The following is a 22,133-nucleotide window of genomic DNA, read 5'->3' as shown; positions in this document are numbered from 1 at the left end:
CAGATCTTTGTCTGTGTCGGGGGGTGGAGAGAGGTGAAGAGGAGGATTAAAGGGCACTTACGTAATAGAGGGTGGAGACACACAGTATTGCCCCCCCCCCCCCCCCCCCCCCCAACTCCAACCCCTCTAGGCTGTCTGGATGTGTGTGTGGGGAGGGCAGAAGAGGGAGAGAGTGCCAGTGAAATGGAGATGGCCAAATTTATGCCACCCCGCAGGGACCCAGCATCAGTTTTTTTGCCCACACCCCAACAGATTGTATCTCGGATTTTTACAGCCATCGCCAGCAGTAACCAGCATTTATCAAGTCCATGAAAAAAACCCAGAAACTTTTTATGAACAATGAGTGCACTTTAAGGCCGCGCTTTCTACCCAAAGGCACCTAAGGCTCCACGCATGCGGCTGCCATTTATCAATTTGTCTTGAGAGATGAGGATAGGAGAGAGGTCAACAAAAATGGACATTTTCCGTGTCGGGTTGGACTGAGAGATGACAGCACACTCTGGACCATAGCGTGAGAAAGCAAACAATCCATCAGTCACTCTCACTGCTGGCCTCGTGTTTGACATTTTCCTTATTGATTAACAGAACAAGGCTTCATACGAACACTGGCGGACGAGTGGGAGAGAAGACCAACAATCACTGCCCTTCAATCCCAGCTTAAAGCCGTGGATCTCCACAGGAGAGGAGAGGAGAGGAGGGGGCTGATTATACGGGGAGAACTCCAGATTTAGTCATTTTTTTTGCAGACGCTTTTATCCAAAGCGACTTACAAGGATGTATACACATACCAGAGGTGTGTTCAAATTCGGCGAACGTTTAAGGGGAACAAGTTTGAATGTTTTTGTGTAAACATTCCAAATTGTGGGCTATGCAAGGTCTTTACCACAGATTTATCATGAAATGATTGTACATCACTACTGTGATTTCCTGATGTTTTTTTTTACAGATATTTTCCACATGAGCAAGTAACTCTGATCTGGGCCTGATCTGGTGCAAGTCCTATGGATTCAGGCCAGGCTAGTTTCAGGTGTGGATCTATTCCAGGGTCACCTGCTTCCTGTCAGCCTGTTGTTGTGAGTGTAAGTTGTTGCTGCCATCCTGGTTCAGAGGCACTGCTCATCACAAATGGCCCTTTCTACTTACCTCAGAACATGCAAGACAAATTGGCAAGCCAAGTCTCCGCAGAAACGTGCTGCATTTGGATTGTACATAGAAGGGCAGAGATGTGGGTGGGAGTGGGTGCTGAAGGAAATCACCACGGTAGTGGGACTGGGGACAGGGTCATCTTGCGTAATGTTTGTTTAAAAGTAAACAGTCATTTGCTGATTTCCCTGCTTTTCTTTTTTCATGAGAGTATGGTTGTCAAGCATCCAGGCATGGAGGATGGAACAGAATCAAACTTGTTTAGATGACTAATGAAGAAGCACCTAGGGCTAGAGGCACAGAGAGAGAGAGAGAGAGAGAGAGAGAGAGAGAGAGACACAGAAGCAAAACCATGGCATCACTTTTAACATCACTACCTTAGTCATCAAAGGTTTGATGCAATAGTAGTTCAATGTACGAAAGTCAGGAGAAACAGAGTTATACACATTGACAGCTGTTCGCACAGATTCAATTTGTTGAGGGAGAAGGATGTGATTTTAAGATCATAAGGAGGATACTTTGTATTGGATACGTGGATAGAGGTTAATATTGCCGGTCTGAGAGAAAGAGGATTTGGGGTGTAAGGATGAGGGAGTCCTCCTGAAGCTACGACTGATACATCGCTGTGAAAGAGACAGTACAATTTAAACTGGTGCCGTCGGACCTACCTGTTACTATCCAAAGATAAGAAAGAAGCATGGAAGTTGACCAGCAGACATTAGCATTACGCCTTGAAAGACAGTCATGTCCGGGGTGAGACGGGTGGAATGAGAGGTTGCCGTTGGGTCTGGATCCTCCTTGAACCCCAGCTGGGACTGGGCACAGTCTAACTGCTGATGCTGTGCTTTACGGACTTCCTCTGCTTCCGCGAAATAACTTATCTGCTGACCACACTTCCGACCAGACACACACACACACACACCTTTAAGTGAACGTTACCTTGTGTGTATGCCCCCTTTTTAGTCTGTTACTTTTCGTGTGTGTCCACCCGTTTCAGTCTGTTCCGTCTAGTGTGTGTGTGTGTGTGTGATATTCACAAATACAAGTACACACACACACAGACACACACACCTTTAAGTGAATGTTACCTTGTGTGTATGTCCCATTTTTAGTCTGTTACTTTTAGTGTGTGTCCACCCGTTTCAATCTGTTCCGTCTAGTGTGTGTGTGATATTCACAAATACAAGTACACCCAGACACAGATACAAGCACACACACACACCTTTAATTGAATGTTACCTTGTGTGTATGCCCCCTTTTTAGTTACTTTACATGTGTGTCCACCTTTTTTGGTCTGTTCCATGTACTGTGTGTGTGTATGTGTGCGTGTGTGTGTGACTCCCCTCATTCTCAGGTATAACTGTGACTGCACTGTGCCAGCAGCTCTGTGTGTGTGTGTGTGTGACTCCCCTCATTCTCAGGCATAACTGTGACTGCACTGTGCCAGCAGCTCTGTGCACTGGTGGTAATAACTCTCTGGGCTTCATCAGTCCCCCCCCAACATCCCTGTGTGTGATTTCATTAAAACAGGAGATTGCTTTTTAAATTGTTTTGCTTCCAGAAGACAGGGCGACTGTGCCACCTATCACAATTAAAGAAAAAGAAAAGGATGCCATGTGCACATGTGTAAGTGCACACACATCTATGTGTGTGTGTGTGTGTGTGTGAGAGAGAGAGAGTCTGTGTGTATGTTGAATTGAATAATTTCCTCTGTCATGCCTTTCTCCTGAACCTTTCTCTATAAAATCCACCAAACGAAAAATAAAGAAAAGGAGACAGAGGCATTGACGGTTCTTTTCTGGTGTCTTCCATCATGGAATGACCCCTTCTCCGTGCAGAACCACTGTCTGCTCCCATGCTGTTGTTGTGCACTCAGGGTTGAACTAATTGTTTTGCAGATAATTAGGATCTTCTTTTTTTTTTTTAAAGTACGAACAAACAGTGCAAGGAGAAAAAGAACACTAATTGAAGGGAGAACAAAACAGATTTAAATCAATAGTGACTCTCCCTCAGTGTGTGTGTATGTGGGGGCTGCAAAGGGGTGTGCATGTGTGTGTGTGTGTGTGTTTGTGTGTGTGAGAGAAAGAGTGAGTGAGGGTAGTGCGAAGGAATAAACACACACCAGGCATTACCTAAAGCTTTAATCACAGCCAGTGGTAAGATATGGGAGTGTGTGAGTGTGTGTGTGTGCTTACGCAAGTGCGTGTGATTGTAAATGATCTGTAGGAAGTCCTTTTGTGGCATCACTGGATGATGGGTCGGATGACCACACAAGCTTTTCACGACATTCAGTCCCACAATCCCACAAACTCACACACCCACTCACACACACACACACACACACGCTGTCAAACACTCACACACCCACTCACACACACACACACACACGCCGTCATACACTCTGGGTGCCTAAGAACACACAAAGGTGAGCGGCATTGTTGGTTACACGCCATCGGAAGAGGACATCATGTAGCCCAATTGCATTAGCTGGTGATGAGAGAGTGTTACGGTGATTACATTTTCCAAAGTGAATGAAGATGTAGACGTAGTAACATTAGCGACTCGGCTTGGGTGTGCTGGAGAGGGTACAGGCATGACTAACTGCTTGGGATAGATGGGCTTGACTGCATTAGCAAAATGGCGAGGACGCATGGGAATCCATCTCTGACTCCGGAAGCTCAAGGAGACCTGAGAGAGTGTGTGTGTGCTGATGTAAGTGCCTGTTGTATGGGGGTGGAGGGTGTCTGTGTGTGTTTCTGTGTGTGTGTGTGCTGATGTAAGTGCGTGTTGTACGGGGGTGGAGGGTGTCTCTCTGTGTGTGTATGCGTGTGTGTGTGTGTGTGTGTGTGTGTGTGTGTGTGTGTATAGAGGGGTATCATTTGTTTGCTGAGTGTCCTTATCCATAATCATCATTATTTATGTCCTTTTTTTAGTGCTGGGAGCATGGGAGAGATGCATTCACTCAGTCCCTGTGTCATGGGAGATCATTTTAATTGCCTGTTTTTGACAGCAGTGAAGGGGGGGTGGGGAGTGGGGGGTGGGGGGGGGATGAACGCACGGGGGGGGGTTAAAAAAAAAAAGAGAGAGAGAGGATCACAAGGCTGCAATCAGACACAATGCCTTTGAGGTACATAATGAGCCATTGTCAAAAGGAAATAATTTTCGCTGGCCTGTCACAATAAAAGCCTGTGACGAAGTGCATTGTCAGCATCAAGCCTCTGAGAATACATAAAGATGGCTTCCGTCCTTAGCTGTAGCAGGATATGCTCCTTCAATCACGTTCTCTCTTTCTCTCACTCTTTCTCTTCCTCTCTCTCGCTCTCTCTCACACACACACACATCCACATAAAACTTCGCACACACCCTGACTGGCAACCTTTGTCCCTCCTATAGAGGGTCCCAGGGTGTGTTTATCCTCCGAGCGCCGGTGAAAAGGGCTTCTGCTTCAGCACCTCTCAGAAGAAGAAGCTTATCCTCCCCATCACAGGGAGAGAAAGAGAGAAAGAGAGAAAGATGGAGAAAGGGCGCGTGATAGGGAGGGGGGGAGAGAGTTGGAGAGAGAGGGAGATGGAAAGAGAGAGAGAGAGAAATGAAACAGGATCATGTTGTGTTGAGTAGAGATTGAAGGAGTGGATGCCGTGTGTGTGTGTGGGTTCTGTTCGAGTACTATGTGTGGTTGCTGCTGCTGCTGCTGCTAGAGAATCATTTGCTTTCTTACTTGCCTCGGGGAGTGAGGAGAGCAAAGGATGTATCGCTTCATTTTCTAAACACTCGTTTCTCCAGCTGATAAGATGCTTCGTCTCACAGTGGCAGATAAGGCCAGCCCACGATCCAGCGGCTCTCCTCCGCCTCTCCCTCTGTCTCTGGTGCTCCACATTCAAATGGGTCTCATTGGCATGGCTACTCTAAGAGTGCTGTTGCCCAACTACACACACACACACACACACAACACCACACCACACACACACACACACACCAAACACCACACACACACACAAACTGACAATATATAGAGGAAAACAGATCAGAAGATAGATTATGATGAATGATAATGAAGTAGACAAGGGTAGAAGTAGACAGAAACGGAGGCCCAAAAACACAGCCTGAACCAAACAGAGGCTGGCATGAGTCGAGTTGGACACTCCTGGCCAACTGGACGCCCTCAAGACACCCGGCACCAACACGGCTGCTCTGAGTCTGAACCCCACACTGGTTACCAGTCAGCAGTCTTCTCCAAAGGTCTTTAAATTGATCCTTCAAACGCCCCTTCCCCCCTCTGTCTCTTACATACGTGCGTTTGGCTTATTTGTTTCGCTCGTGTATACGTGCCTGTATGTGAGAGGTAACTAGAAATAATACGACGGAAGCTCTAAAAATGGAACAAAAATGCCCAACTTAATATTTGCTGTAGCAAAATGGCTCCGATGTTCCAGGGGATTATGGACTGAGCCCCACTCTAGGGTGTGCGATGGAAGAGAGGAGGTTCCTGATAATAAGGGCACTTGGAGAAAGCGCAGACCTCCGCCAAGGCCAAAATGCCCGAAATCGAATAGGCTCTTCCTTGGCCCATGCTACACCCCTCCACCAAGTTTCATGAAAATGGGGCCAGTAGTTTATCGCGTAGTCCTGCTGACAGACAAAAGGGACCGAAAACATATAATAACCTCCTTGGAGGAGGAGGGAACAAACTGCTGTGTGTATGCTGAGAATGCATTACTATGAACATCAGATCTGAGCAGCTGTTGAGCGAATGGCGTGGCCTGAGACCCCGGACAGGACCATAGACAGAACTGTAAACATCATTAACACACAGGAATGTGCATATCAGACTAGGCTGGGGGGGGGGGGAATGTTTTCTTCATGTCAAATCTCATCCTTCAGTTCTTGCTGTTAAATGAAGTGCTACAACCAAGAAATCCTTTTTTCAGTGGCGCGTGTGCCTTGAGGCAAGGCCATAAAAACAGCAATTACTAGCTTGTAAATAAAGCTGAGCATTGTCCCAGTGAAATGCCATCACACTGCCAGCTGAACTTTTAGCTTCTATCGGTTCATACTCCTTTTTTAGCTCTGACCCTTCACACACCCTGTACATGACACACACACACACACACACACACACACACATACGAAACAAGAGAATGGACATGCCAAACACTGGATCACTTTGTATCTTTAAAAAAAAGAAAAACATACTCTTTACGTGAATGTTATTTTTCAGCATTTAACGAGCTCTCCAGATTATTGGTATATTCCATGCACTCAGAGACAGAAAGGAGACAAACTGAGTAAAAAAACTCATCACCCTTAATAAATACCCTATTTACTGGCATTGAAGGAATATTTGATGGTGCTGCGGTTTGATATTAAATCCTCCATCTATGAGCCCCTTGTTGACACGCTGTAATTGCCTGAGCCAACAGACTCTCATATAGTTTTATTTGGCTGTTTGATTAGGGTATCGATCAACAAACAGCTCAAGTCTTCTTGAAAGGGAGAAGATGGGTCTTAAAATGCATTATAGGCAGTTCTTGGCAAGGACATAGTGTATATAAAAGTTAAGTGTTGTCAGCCCCCTACACACACACACACACACACACACACACACACACACACACACACACACACACAGAATGCTTATTATTCCATTACTGAAAGAGTAGGTGAGTAGTTCAAAAGACTGTTAAAATGTTGGACACACCAAACATCAATACATCCAGAAACAGACAGACAGAGAGGGAAAGGAGAGAGAGACAGACAGACACAGAGAGAATATGAAAGAGAGAGAGAGAGATAATTAGCGAGAGAGAGAGAGAGAGAGAGAGAATGAGAGAGAGAATGAAAGAGACCTATCAAGCCAACAACTCTGGGCAAAGAGAGAGGCTGTTTACGGCGTATTTATTTGCATCTAATCTCAGATTCATATTCATTGCATTTTCACAATCTATCTGACATACATATCTTGAGTAGATTTTAACAAATATACATGTGTATATCAATGTATTTACATGAGAAAAATGCAAAACAAAAACAAAAACAAAATCAATCAAACCAAAACAAAATCAAATAACATTTACAAAACACAGGAAATATGAATAAATCAGTTTAAATACTCAAACAGCCATGCATAGAATTGCCACAAAACACAAAATGCATTTCATCTAGAAAAGAAAAAAGGAAATAAGCTCAAATATAGACCGTGCCTTATATATACATATATATATACACCAACAAAGAACTCCATGACTCATTTTAGCACAGAGAACTGTTCTCATGTGGCCGGACCATATGTGGTCATGCAAAATAGAACATTCTGGAATGTCGCAGCAATTATTTTCCTCTCCAACTTTAAAGTACTAATGTAAGGGATGAGAAAATGGCAGTCATCCACGACTTACTTTAAATAAAGTAAAAATAAAGCACACCGATATTTAAATCTTGCTCAATGTCATTTGAAGAGAATGTATTTTCCCTCTTGCATAGGTACAATACATATGTACATTATTTTGATTGATTTATTTGTTCAATACTCAAACCTGGATTTAGAGGCAATGTGATTACATATTCTTTAAGAGTGAAGTGACACTTCCTGTTATAAACTATGCTTTGCAAGCTCAGACAGAACCAGTATGAACTGTCAGAAAGGACTTCCCACCTTTAAAATGATCCTCGCACTACAAAACCTAAAGGAATATAAGGAACTATGATCTATTGTTAGATTTTAATCTTACAGATTACGCTACAACAATAACAGAATACTCTTAAAATTATAGGTAAGTTTCTCAGTCTTCATCTAATTTTTTTTCCTGAAATACTGGTTAAAAAGACAGTGTGCATGTGGTTAGGTGTGTGTAGGTGTGTGTCAGTTTGTGTCCTGCAAAGTCACACAGCAAGTATAATAATATTTTGGTTTAATAGGTTGGATTGAGTAATTTAAACATTAGCTCAATACACAGGCTGCTTAAATGGGGACCAAGCAGAGAGGGTAAAATAATGAACCACAAATAAATAATTGAGGACAGCATTGTTTTTGTTTTTCAAATTTCTCACTCGGGGGTTAGTCACGCTTGTTCCTTCTCTGCCGCAGAGCCAGTGTTTGCTGTTGGATTAACACCAGCATGACATCCAATCTAGCAGGACTAGGTAACAGAGACAATCTCCAGCATACATGAACAGAGAAGCAGGGCTTTTTACTGCAACCTCACAGCTAGGCCTCGCCAGTAACATCTTCCGTCTGCAGTTGCTTCGGATACGGTACGTAACCTTCGACCCAGAGCAACGTCACTTGCACACACACACACACACACACACTCAGTCAGTACAGTCCCTGAGTCCCACCTGAGTGTTCCTGGTATTTTTCCGTCAGCTCCTGGCCCCCCCCCCCCCCCCCCCCCCCGAGCTTCAACAGACAGACTGTGATTGTTTTGACTGACAGGCAGACGAACACATAAAGACAGACAGACAGACAGACAGCCAGCCAGCCAGACGGTCAGTTGGGGCTCCTCGTGGTCTCTGGCGGGTCCGGCCCCTGGCCTGCGTCCTGGCGAGGGCCTCTACTCCGGGACCTCGTACTCGGGGTTGGTGTAGGAGAAGCCAAGGAACTCGTCCTGGTCCAGGTTCATGATGAAGAGCTTGTCGGTGGGCGTGAGCTCCGTGGGCATCTTGGTGAACTCGCGGTCAAAGTTACAGGTGTCCCGGCTGTTTTTCTGCATCAGAGAACAAGAGAAGAAGAAGAGGAAGAGGAAGAAGAAGAAGAAGAGAGGAAGGACACAGAGAGAGAGAGAGAGATGGACAGACAGAAAAACAGATAGATTGATAGATAGATAGATAGACAGATAGATTGATAGATAGACAGATAGATTGATAGATAGATAGATTGATATATAGACAGATAGATTGATAGATAGATAGATAGACAGATAGATTGATATATAGACAGATAGATTGATAGATAGATAGACGGATAAACAGATAGATTGATAGACGGATAAACAGATAGATAGATAGATAGATAGAGAAAGACAGAAATGGAAAGACCAATAGAGAGAGACAGAGATATTGAGAAAAATTGAGATGGAGCAAAGAGACACAGATATAGAGGAGAAGAGAGTGAGACAGAAGACAGGGAAAGCAAGAGAGAGAGAGATAGGAAAAAACGAGAGAGAAGGTGGTGACGAAGAGTGTGACGAGCGAACTGCTCCTCGCTAACCCAGCACACAGCATTAGCACAGTCACAGCCCAGACAGGAGTCTCTTTCGAGGCAAGATGCAACACAACCCACGGAACCCCACTTTAAGCATTAACCCTTCAAGATGGAACGAGTCCATGAACAGGACTGTTTGAGGGAGAGAGGGAAAAAGAAAGAAAGAAAGAAAGAAAGAAAGAAAGAAAGAAAGAGAGAGAGAGAGAGAGGGAAAGAAAGAAAAAAAGATGCCGCCTTGGGGAGAGTGCTGACCCGTGTCAAAGTGAGGTCAGTGAATCATAGTGTGTGGGGAAAACATCACTGCTGAGGACATCTTCACAGTGATGGCGCCTCTAAACAGGAAATACACAGTCATGATGATTGGGCATGACGCGTGTGTCTGTGTGTGTGTGCGTGTGTGTGTGTGTGTGTGTGTGTGAGTGAGAGAGAGAGAGAGTGTGTGGTAACACAGTTGGGAGTGAGTAATTAAAGTACTTCTTCACAAGATGTCCTGTGCAGCGTGGGCAGTACTACCTACCCCCCCCCCCCCCCCTCTCTCTGAGCGAGATGGAGCAGACAGTTTGTAGGCTTACAGCCTTGTTCTTACAGGAAGGATTCCTCGTCCATGTTGCCTTGTGCTGCTTCAGTCCTGTGTTCTAGCTCGCCTCGTCTGATGTAAAAGAGTGTGTATGGATTTGTGTGCGTGTGTGTGTGTGTGTGTGGGGGGGGGGGGTTCTGGTGTGAGGCGTTGTTAATACACTGCTTGTAAATCTATGAAGAGAGAGAGAGCACTGCGTGTGTGTGCATGTGTGTGTGCATGTTGGTGAGCGTGAATGGGGGGAGGGGCTGCACACTGAATCTGCTGTGGTGGAGAAGGGCAGTGATCTTAACACCAGGAGCCCTCTTAGAATCTAACTCCCTCACACACACACACCTAAAATGTAAATATGTTTATACAAACTCTCCTGTGGCAGCATTGACATTTGATGGAATACCATTTGAGACTTACATCCATCCCTATGGGGGCGGCAGAGAGAGAGAGCGAGCGAGAGAGAGAGCGAGCGAGCGAGACTCTCAGAGAGAGTGAAGCATGCTGATGGTTTGCTAAGAAAAAACAGCACTGCTGTCATGTGACATTACCATGGCTGTGGACATGGAGTTCTGCACATACCCATGGGGGGTGTGTGTGTGTGCACATGTGTGTGTGTGTGTGTGTGCGCATGCATTTGTGAGTGTGTGTGTGTGTGGGGGGGGGGGTCTCATGTGGTGGCAGCTGGACCATTGGATGCAGAGATGTTACGTTGCGGATGGAGAACATCTCCACTCTAGCTCAAGGCAGGGGTGGGTGTGTGTGTGGGGGTGGGGCCAAGTAGTAGTGTGAGCAGCGGCTCCTGATCTTTCAGCGCTGAACGTTCGCTCAGAAACCCAGCCGTTCCGCACAGCTGTTTCAGCGGAGTCCGTCCGTATGGAGCTCTGCGGTTTAATCTCTTTCTTTATTTATTCCTACATTTCAGGGGTGTCCAAGCTCATCCCTCATTTCATGTGATGTCGCAGCTCCAGGGATGTATACGAAGCAAGCTAATATTATATTAGCTGTAACTAAGTGACTGAGTGAAGATGCTGATCAGTCAGCTAGCTCAGGGATGTCTGATGTACTGCTGTGTGGGAAATCTGAAGGCACATTAGCCCATTAACTTCAGAAAGACTGGAATCCCTGTTCAATCATTTGGCCAGTGTTTTAGTTAGCTCTGTGGCCATTAGCCATAAAGACATGTTCCTACAGCCCACCTTGTGTTTCCTTGTGTCTCTGTTCTTCTGTTCTGGAGTTGGATGTTTGAACAGATAAAAACTGAGGGACATTGCTTTTTTACAATGCTGGAGAAAATGGCAACGGTTCAACGTTAGCAGATGACTTCCTCTGACAGTCTGATGTTCACAGGCGTTCATTCAAGTTTTTTCCCGAATGCAATCACTAGAATGCTTGTCGCTCTTCGGGGGGGGGGGGGGGGGGACCACAGTCACAACAAAGACAAAGGCATGCGACAGAAGGTGCCAAGGAGATGCGACAGCGGCAACAACGGAGCGGCTCAAACGATAGGCCCGCAGCAGACAGACCAACTAGCCGAGCTCCGAGAGCAATATGCAGATCACAACAGAACGAGCGAGAGGGAGCTAGAGAGAGAGAGAGAGAAACAGAGAGAGAGAGAGAGAGAACACAAATGAGATCAGAGGACGGAGGACAAAGGCAGAGCCATCTTCAGAAACAACAGACAGAGAGAGGGAAGGGAAAAGGGGGAAAGGAGAGCAAACAGCCTCCAAATTGGACAGAAACGAAAGAGAATGAAGGCAGAAAAAAAAGCAGTTGCATTCCTTGCCTAGCCTCTTGCCCATTCCAGCCCATCAAAAAGCTACATCTTCCAGTTGTGAGGTCATTAGGCAGCCTCTGCTCTCTCTCCCTGCACCTGGGCGTCTCCCTTGGCAACCCAGAAAATTCACCAGCCCCCAATCAGACTCATGGACATACAGAACCACAAAGGCATGCTGCGAATCAGGCTTCACTGTGCATCTATATAAAAGGCAGACATTTCTGAGGGGGAGCCTTTCTTTACAATCTCAGTCAAAGTCTGCGTTTGAATCATGCCTGAAGAAAGGCCCACTAGACATCTGTCCGTATGGTTTACGGTACAAGCCAAGCTGCTCCATGCTTTAAACTGGTCGCACTGGATGCATTCTGGAAATTCATCTATATATACAGCTTTATGGCATGCAGCAGACTTACCCACACTGGTATACCCAGGAGGAAAAGGGTGTTTAAAGTTATGCTGGACACAAGTTAGATGAGGATTAGACAAGAGAGGAAATCAACTTGCAACTAGCTAAAAGGTTTCTCAAAAGCTAAAGTTATTCCCACAGATTCTTGTATTATGCCCACTGGAGAAGTCTCAAAGTACTGTAAGTACTGGAGTCTTTGACACACAGATGAAGATAGACGTGAAGAGATAGAGTGGGAGATTATTATATACCAGACCAGCGCTGACTCAAATACTGTACAAAAATGAGACAAAATGGTTAAACAGGTTCAGAATTAACCATGAAAATAATCAGGCAGCTGCAGACTAGACCTGCCCTTCTTACCGCAGAGCATAACACAAACCACAGCCCTTGCTTTTCAGTTTCACCTCCTGCTCTCGGGCACGGATGAAACTGGGATGAAAATCTGTCGCCTGTGGTTCTGCACTAGATAAGCAGCGCTGATACAAACCGGAAGTCATGTCTCCCCCGAATCCCTGGAAGGTTGAGGTAGGAGCGATGCATGGAAAAATTAAAATCCCAGTACAAGAGGAAGCCCCCGTTCCAATCCAAGGTGCTCGATCTGACTAGGCTTTAATGCGCATCTTGATTATTTAATTTCTTCCTCCTCTAGCGAGGCGCGGGGTCTTTTCAAGAAAGAGCGGATTAGCGGCGCGCTGATGTCAGCGGAGGCGCGGAGCAGCGGTATCAAACGCTGACCTGTTTTCGGCAGATAAGGCCGCCACACTTTGTGCTAACCGACTCATTTTAATTTGAGGCTGCGACATTCAGAATTAATTAACGCTCGTGCGCTAAAGGAAAAATGCTTCCTTTACTGCGCACGGTAAAAGTACGTTAGGACTACACACATAGCTCACAGATAAGCGAGGGAAACACACACACACACACACACACACACACATTAAAAGTTTAAAAGATTATTTCTGACAGTACTGAATGCACAGCCATTGTAATGCCAGTGCTTAGTAACGATCACCTATGGAAACATGGTTTAGGGTGTGATGAGGAGCAACAGCGAAACATCCAGTCATGCCATAATATCCTAATTTCTCTAAACTTGATCAATATCCATATGGCATCTCTGCAGGTAGCCAGCCTTGCACCGGCTCCCCCTCCCCCCTTCCCCCTCCTAAACCCCTGGATATGAGCTATGCAGGTGCAGCATGTTATTTCCCAACGCTAGTGAGTGAACAGGAACATCACGTAAATGTGCTCATGTTAAGTGGCAGGTATGAAATATTCAGAGGCGTGCCGTGCATGGTTGAGGCGTAGTGTTGTATATGGGGGATGAGAGGGAGGTAGCCTGCCTGGCCACCATCTGAATGGAGGGGCCCAGCATCTCTCCAAAAGGAACAGATGGCCCGAAGTTCAGTGACAGAAAGGCAAAAACAAAGGAGGGAAATACACAGACAGAGAACACTAGTGATGATGCATAGTGAATCATTACCTGGGGGGTGGAAATGAAACGGAAAACAAAAGGGTTAACTTTTACAAGTAGAAAATGCACAAACATCCATTTGTGTTTAGTTTTTATTTTGATGTATATATTTTTTTCTGGAAAATACTTTGGCACATGAAAAGCATTTTGAGATATATAATACAAAGCACACATTATAGCCTGGAGAGCTCATCGAAGCACTAGTAAGTCAAACATACTGAATTATGGAACCTCAAGTTTTTGTTAGTAATTCATGCACAAAGCTTTTCCATTTGTCTACGTGCATCTCAGAATGCATAACTGGTATAGAAAACACATACCACCTATTAACATTTTTTTCAATATTGACCACAATGAATACACGGAATTACCAACATTTGACACAATTTTATATAGGTATTTTGTTGTTTTTCAGACATTTACAAAAAATATCAAAGCCCTAGTATAAACTACACACTGTTTTTTTTGGCAGAGATGAGAGATGCTTGTAACACAAAAAAACCAACAAGAGTTAACCTTCTCTTGCACTGTTACAGTCTAGACTAAACTCTTCCTCTCATGACCTTGCTATGCACACACTCACTGAAGACCTCTTCTTGTGCAAAGCCGTTTCTTGAGACACTTCCCTGAACATCCACACTGAACTTAAGATATGAAGCACCAATTACGTTATCTCCAGTAAAAACCATTGGCCACCGACCGGTTAGGAGAAAAAAAAAAAACGCTAAAGCACTACGCCACGTTCCGTCTGGCCCCTATTTTCCCGAAAAAGGACTGCAGCGCCACGACCAATGTAACATATCAGAGATGGATAAAGTATCGTTACTCTGGAGATTGAGATCTCGAAGGACCAGATGCTGCACTGTTCGTGGATCTTTCCAGTTATACCTGGTGCAGTTGTCATGGGTTGCAGGTACCTGTTATTGCTAGTGTAGGCAAAGCTAAAGCAACCGAACCGTCCATGTACTACTCTAAGTCGTCCGTGTACTACTTTTAGCCGTCCATGTACTACTCTTAGCCGTCCATGTACTACTCTAAGCTGTCCATGTACTACTCTAAGCTGTCCACCACAGTGTAGTTGGGCTTACTAACACAAAAGCACGACGAGCGCGGGCCACACACACATTTAAGCCTCATGTTGCTCGACTCAAGAGCAGTGAGCAGTGTTTGCCTGCCTTAGCAGTGATGACGGTGCAGGACCAGTGACTGCCCACATCACACCATAGCTTCATTGCCAAACCTCTGCATATGATATTGTTTTCACCACACTGATAGTGGATCATACTCCAAATACACGACTGGGGGTTACGACTTAGAATTTTAGCAAAATAATTCAAATTTAAGTAAGGCCATCTGACTAGCTGCTCCTAGACGTCATAGATTTAGGTCGACTCGCCAAACGACATCGCTACACCTAGGGACGCTGCTGTGGTCTAGTCTTCTGACCTCTATGGTTTCCAGCAGCAGTCTTTTCCGAGCGCGCCGGTAACTGAGGAGTGAGAGCCCCGGCGCTGTAGGAGCCTCGGCATGGTGAGTGCAGATAAAAGCTTATCGGCCAGACGGAGCCCTACACTCACAGACGGAGCCAGAATGCCAACTAATGGGGAACACAGAAACAATTTCTTATCCAATCGCAGGAAGTCGCCACGCTCACGTATTTGGAGGACCTGGACAGGAGGATGGTTGGGGGGGAAGGGAGGGGGTTTATAAGCCAGGCTAGGCTTGCAGTTTGACCTTTAATCAGAATCTGCTGTTTCTATTTCTTCTGCCTGTATTCGTTTGCTACCTTTTCTCATCCATCTATCCGTGCGGTCTGCTGTGCTCTTGAAGAGGAGGTAGCTGATGTTGAATATGTCTGTCGTGCACCTCGAAAACATGCGCACAGGTGTTTGCCCATACAAAATAAAAGAGGCGCTGGAGGGGTAAGGGGCTGGGGGGCGGGCGGGGGTTCAGAAGAAAGCTTAGGGGAGAAGGGGGCATATTGGCTGATGGTGTCGCTACGCACAAGCAGAGGAAGCAGATCACCACACCACAAGAGGCACACCCACGCAAGCACTGCAAGACACTGCCTAAACACACATTCACTTACACACACATACACACACACACACTCTCGACACACCAAGACACACACGCACACACACACACACATCCACATACAGCTGGATAGATGCATCCTGTAAACATAGCTTTTACTCATGCTTATTCAAAAAAAGGAAGAAAGAAACAGCTATATTCGTATCATCTGCAGTGTACTCAGGATATGACGAGAAACAGGAATACCCTTTCAGTCTACATCAACTACAGCATCTAAGCTAGATTTGCTATTCGGAGGGTTAAAATGGGGAAACCATGCAAAACAAAGTAGTAAAATAAATGGTCTATTTGCACCTAAAACAGGAAGGGTTTAAAAATCACGTGAAAAAAAAAAAAAAAAAAAAAAAAAAACACAACACTATACACATCTTGTAGATACTGGTGCATGGTAGAGTATAAATAGAGTGGTTATCCTATGACGATCATCGGGAGATGAACATAGATCTGCTATAGCACGACCTGTCCACATGGTTAACTGGTCACAGAGTACGAAGTCATGGGATGAACCTTGTGTGCTATAGGCGTTATTTATGTGCCGAGTGGAGCCAGCAATTTGTATCTAATCAATACAATCATGAGGAGATGGTATGCTGATACACTGGTACCAAGCTCTTGGATAATACACAAATATCACATGTGCCGACATCATCATGGAGGGTATATCTTTGTTTTCCCATGAAGGTGAAGCAGTTGATGGTGATTTATATACTTCAACGGCGCTTGCCGCAAGTATATAAATAGATGGAGGTGCTGTTTTGCGTTGGAGGAATGCATCGTGTGGTCGTGGGGTGGGTGGGTGGGTGAATGAGGTTGAGGATGATGAGGAGGATGAGGAGGAGGAGGAGGAGGAGGAGGAGGAGGAGGAGGAGGAGGAGGAGGAGAAGGAGGGCGTGGATGGCCCTTAACTCTCGGCCACCACAGAAGCGAACTCTGGGTTTATGAAGGAAAAGCCCTCGAACTCGTCCTGGTCGAGGTTCATGATGACCTCCTGGTCGGGCGGGGTGAGGACCGGAGGGTGACGGGTGAAAAAGCGGTCAAAGTTCTCCGCGTCCCGGCCGCACTGTAGGAGGGGGGGAAAAACAAGGAAGGACAAAAAGAAAAAAGAGAGGTATGTAATGGAGGGAGGGAATGATTTACATGAGAGGTAGAGATAGAGGTAGAGAGATAGAGAGAGAGAGAGCGAGAGAGAGCGAGAGAGGGGGATAAAGTGAAACAGCAAAAATGCATGATGATTGTATATGATATACATAACAAGTCACATATACATCATGTCTCATGTTTCAGACCAATCACAGCATGTTATGGACACATACAATATTTTGGGAGACGTGACGTGACGAAACGACAACAAAAACAATCATATTTCAAGTGACTCGTGACCTCCTCTCCTGCGTGTGCTGGCAATGTGGAGAGAGGAGTGGACACAGACACACATGGAGATTCATGGCAGTTTGATGAGGGATTATGGCGACATCAGAATCAACTTCAGGAAGTGGTCATAAAGGGAAAGTGCCTCCACAGAGCTGTTAAAAAAAAAAGAGAGAAATTCCCCGGTATCCCGTAGCCCTAAAACGTAGCTGTTTTGGCCATGCCAAATGTCCGAATGGAAAATTCTGGCATGGAAAACAACAGTGGGAAATCCCAAGGAATTTTTTTTTTTTAAACCAGTCTGAGGAGAGATCTTTCCATTTGCAACCTGAGTCATGGGGGAGAAGATACCGATGACTTTTGTCATTGCTGAAATTCACACTAAGGCAACATACCATGTTCTGAAACACCCACAGACCCAACATAAAAAAAGTGATTGTATTGTATTGGTCCTTAAGTAAATGGCATTTATAGAATATAACATTTCTTCATTTCTCCACAGCGATTTTGAGAACAGGTAAGCCGAAACACATTTCACCATGAGCTTTGCCTGGGAATCAAAACCATGGTCATGATATCGACGGCAGCTCACTTGAACGGCTAAGCAACAGGACAATACATGAGTTTCTATGTCGGTCGAATGTAAGGGTAGCTACGTGGACACACATTTGATCTGTCCCAGGTAGTGCTTGAATAGTTGCATGCACTACAAAGCTAAGAGATATATGCACGCGTTATTCACTTGTATGTGTGCAAGTTGGTTTGTTTGCCTGTTTGTTTGTTTACCCACTAATCAGATGGAAACAGTATACTCCAGCTCTCAAAGTATTCCAAATAATACCTCAGTAGACAATGTATGAGATAGGAAATTATTTCATCATGTTTAGTATCCATCAAGGACACACACACAATTTGTTCTTGTGATAATATATGACTAATCACCAGTTTTGTTTATTTATATCAGAGTTAGCAGTGGTTTCCAAAGTGTGTGTGTGTGTGTGCGTGTGGGGGGGAACAACCAACTACTAGCCAAATCAAGTACGGCAGGGCTCTTCTGTTTCGTTTCTGTGAGTTTATAGTCTACTTTGCACTTATAAAAGGCCTACTTTTCCGTTTTTCCTTTTCCGTTTCCCCAGTATGTCAGAAGGGATAGCTGGCCTAATTATTAATACAACGGACATCCACCTAACATGAACGATCCAAAGAATGGAACAATAGCCAATCATAGAGCCGAGCTTTGATCAGGTAGAAATAAAAATAATGTTTAACTGTTAAAATATTTAAGTTGAGCTGATTGATGACATCAAAATGACAATGTTCAACTGTTCATATGTAGAAATAATGCTAAAGAAAAACTGATGGCCATCTGTTTTGAAATTAAAAACAGGTAATAGGCTATAGCGTCTCAGTCTTTGCACTGCGGTGCTGGGGGTTGGGGGGTTGCGCAGTTCTTTTGTCATTGTCGAGGGGGGGGGGGGGTTAACAGTTTGGGAATCACTGCAATACACTAACATCTGTTTCCCCATTTTGAGACCTCTTTACTATCTGGAAACAGAATTTGAAGAAAAGCACCTAAAAACACTAAATGGAATGAATTCAACATATTAATAAAAAACAATCTTCAGTTTAGGCAATCCATACACATACAGGTTAGATACTCCATTACAGCTACGCAGATGACATGAGGACAAAACGACTGAGATGATGTGGAGCTGTGGACGGAGCTCCTGGCCCCTGCTGCTGGGTTTGACACCAGTGACTCCAGTGGGTGAGTCAGGATGATGCATGGCTGGGGCCGCCACATCCCTGCCTGCCGACGCTCCTGTGTGTGTGTGTGTGTGTGTCCGCGGCGGGCCATGTTACAGACGGAGGACTCGCGCGCATTACTCACTGTAACTGCTAGCTCTCTGGGCCAGGGAGCTAGGACCCGCTTCACACACACACACACACACACACACACACACACACACACACACACACACACACACACACACACTTCTACGGGACACTGCGCTGAAGTGACACGAATTTGTGTCATGGTGACTCTCAAATAGGCCAAGAAAACACTGCAACTGTTCACAGCGCCCTTACGCAGAATCATTACTGTCCAGAGAACTTCCCTCGTCTCCATTTTCAACCAATATCTTTGATATATATATATATATAAAAAACTTTGTTCACTTTTGAGTAAATCCCACATTACTGTCTGCATGTATCTGCCCAACTGCCCACTTGAGTGGCGCATCATTTCCGACGTTTACGACACCTTGGTTGCATTTAACTCTATATTGTTTTAGATCGCATTTAACCCTATATTGTTTAGATTGCATTTAACCCTATATTGTTTTAGATCGCATTTAACCCTATATTGTTTTAGATCGCATTTAACCCTATATTGTTTAGATTGCATTTAACCCTATATTGTTTTAGATCGCATTTAACCCTATATTGTTTAGATTGCATTTAACCCTATATTGTTTTAGATCGCATTTAACCCTATATTGTTTTAGATCGCATTTAACCCTATATTGTTTTGGAATCCGCAGCCACTTACTTTCTCCATTTCTTTTGTTCTTTCCGCAACACAATTCTGTGGCCAGGAACATGGGCCTGTCTTCTGCTCGGCATGAGTGTATGTGTGTGTGTGTGTGTGTGTGTGTGTGTGTGTGTGTGTGTGTGTGTGTGTTTCAGGCTGAGCCCACAGCGCGTGTTATGTAAGAGTCCCAGTGTGTGGGGCCGGGTGTGAGCAGACGAGCAGACGGTGTGATTTAGGCGATGCCAGGCTAATGAGGCTCTCGCTCACACCCCTGCTTGGTGTGAAGCTAGCACAGGCATGGCTCCATGCTGCTTCCACAGGAGACAAACACACACATTCACACACAGCCTGTGAGGATGGATGTGTGTGTATTTCTGTCTGTGTTTTTCAACGTCTACAGAAACCATATCTGATGAGACTGTGTGAGTGTCTCTGTTTAACAAGAGTGGGTGTGTGCAGTATGTTTTGTGTGTGTGTGTGTGTGTGTGTGTGTGCCAGCATATTCACATATGTCTGTATATGAGCCTGTTAGCCTGTCTTTGGTTCACGAGAAACAGGCGATGAAGCTGCATGATTAATGCATCCGTGTGTTTAGAGGCAGTGCAGCGGTGGCTGCGGCGGGAAAATATGAAATTGAAACCTGCATCTGCGACCGCGGCATACACACATGCAGAACCACCCCCCCCCCCCTTCCTCCCCTCCAATCTAGAGGCAATTAACAGCAGCACCCTGACCCTGCCACCTACAATGGGGCCCAATTAGTCTTCAATCTGAGCATCATTACAGTGTGTGCCACACAACTTATGGATCTGCTCGTGGACGTGTTTTTTGCAGCTGGTGGCTCAGAGTGAGTGTGTGTGTGTGTGTGTGTGTGTGTGTGTGTGTGTGTGTGTGTGTGTATGACGGGCTGGTGATGTGTGCGTGTGTGTGGGGGGGGTGGGGGTGGGAGGGATGGAGTGCGACTGGCAGGCAAGCTGGCGTAGGCTTGCTTTCCCATCAAGGTCGGGAAAATTGAGGCAAAAGCTTTTCGGTGTCCTCATAGATCCACCTGTCTGGAGTGATTAGTGTCAGGAGAGCTGGTGGTGGCGGCGATGGCAGCGGTGGAGGGGAGCGGGCGGATGGGTGGGTGGGTGTGTGGGTGGGTGGATGGGGAGAGGCAGGCGGAGGCTGGGGGTCGCCCCAGCTCCCTTCCTATCTGACGTGCGTGTGTCACAGCCTGCCGTCTGCAGATGACGCTGTTAAATACTGATCACCTACAGGGACTTACATGTCCAGCTGCTAAACTCCACTCTTCGCTGGACACCCTCAGCCCACTCACACGTGCAGATCCAGGGCAGTTAACCCCACACGTGCACACTCTCACTCTCACACACACACACGCACACACACACCTCTGCCTGAAAAGGTACCAAACCTGATCTGCTTCAAACTCTGAGGTAGTTATTCTCACTTTAACGCTCATCCTTCCCTTCCAATCTATTCCACCTCCTCTTTGACCTCCCTCTTTCTCTCTCTCTACCTCCCTTGTAGATGTGTGTGTGTGTGTGCGCGTGTTTGTGTTTGTGTGTGCAATACATCAACAAAAAAAAACTTCTGAAGAACAGGGTACCTGTGTGATGCAGCAGCATCTGGGCAGGTGCTGTGACTAAATGTGTGTGTGTGTGTGTGTGTGTGTGTGTGTGTGTGTGTGTGTGTGTGTGTGTGTGTGTGTGTGTGTGTGTGTGTGTGTGTGTGTGTGTGTGTGTGTGAAACGTGGCCATGTGGGACCTCGCCCTGACAGAAAGAAGGCACTGGGTGACACAGAGGCAACTGACAAGAAGTGAAAATGGCAGGCAGGGGAGCTACACCTCCTTCCCTCATCAGCCTTCCCTCCCTAGCTCTCCATCAGCTCCTGCCATATATGCATGCTGGACCAACCCAGACACACACACACACACACACCCAGACACACACACCCAGACACACACACACACAGCCATCTGCTTCCACCGTTGCCTGCCACCTTCTTCACCTCCACTCTGCTTCTGCTTGTTTGTGTAATCCATCTCATCTCCTCTCCCCTCCCTCTTCTTGCCATCTCCCCTCCCCTCCCCTCATCTCCTCTCCCTCTTTTCTCCTCTCCTCTCCTCTCCTCTCCTCATCTCATCTCATCAGCCTCTCTCCCCTCCTCTTGCCATCTCCCCTCCTCTCCTCTCCTCTCCCTCTTTTCTCCTCTCCACATCTCATCTCACCTGCCTCTCTCCTCTCCTCTTGCCATCTCCTCTCCTCATCGCCTCTCTTCTCTTCTCTTCTCTTCTCTCCTCTCCTCTTCTCTTCTCTCCTCTCCTCTCCTCTCCTCTCCTCTCCTCTCCCCATCCCTCCCATCCTAAACAAAAGCCCTCTGGCCCAGTGAGAGGGGCCATACATTTCATTATTCTCAAGTGGCCCCTCCAATCTCACCCCTCTCAGCTCCTTTCTGCTTCCATACCCTGTTTGATGGTAGCTTTTGCCCTCCTCACGCGTCTGTGTCACACACCACCCCTCTCTCGTTTGCTCTCTCTCTCCATGTCTTTCTCTTGCTT

The 22,133-nt window shown here is 45.9% G+C and overlaps 1 protein-coding gene across 1 annotated transcript in view; it reads right to left on the bottom strand.

Annotated features, from left to right (window-relative positions):
• Window positions 1-13,649: 13,649 nt before the first annotated feature.
• Window positions 13,650-22,133, bottom strand: part of LOC105899995 (protein kinase C beta type) — a gene marked incomplete at its 5' end in the record, with an annotated part of 81,976 nt that continues 73,492 nt past the window's right edge. The window contains one exon of the mRNA XM_031577114.2: window positions 13,650-16,728. Coding sequence (XP_031432974.2) covers window positions 16,570-16,728 — 159 coding nt within the window. The remainder of the gene's footprint in view (window positions 16,729-22,133) is intronic.

Source organism: Clupea harengus, chromosome 1 (assembly GCF_900700415.2).
Source record: "Clupea harengus chromosome 1, Ch_v2.0.2, whole genome shotgun sequence".
Classification (NCBI taxonomy): Eukaryota; Metazoa; Chordata; class Actinopteri; order Clupeiformes; family Clupeidae; genus Clupea; species Clupea harengus.
This window is presented reverse-complemented; position numbering and strand designations above follow the sequence as displayed.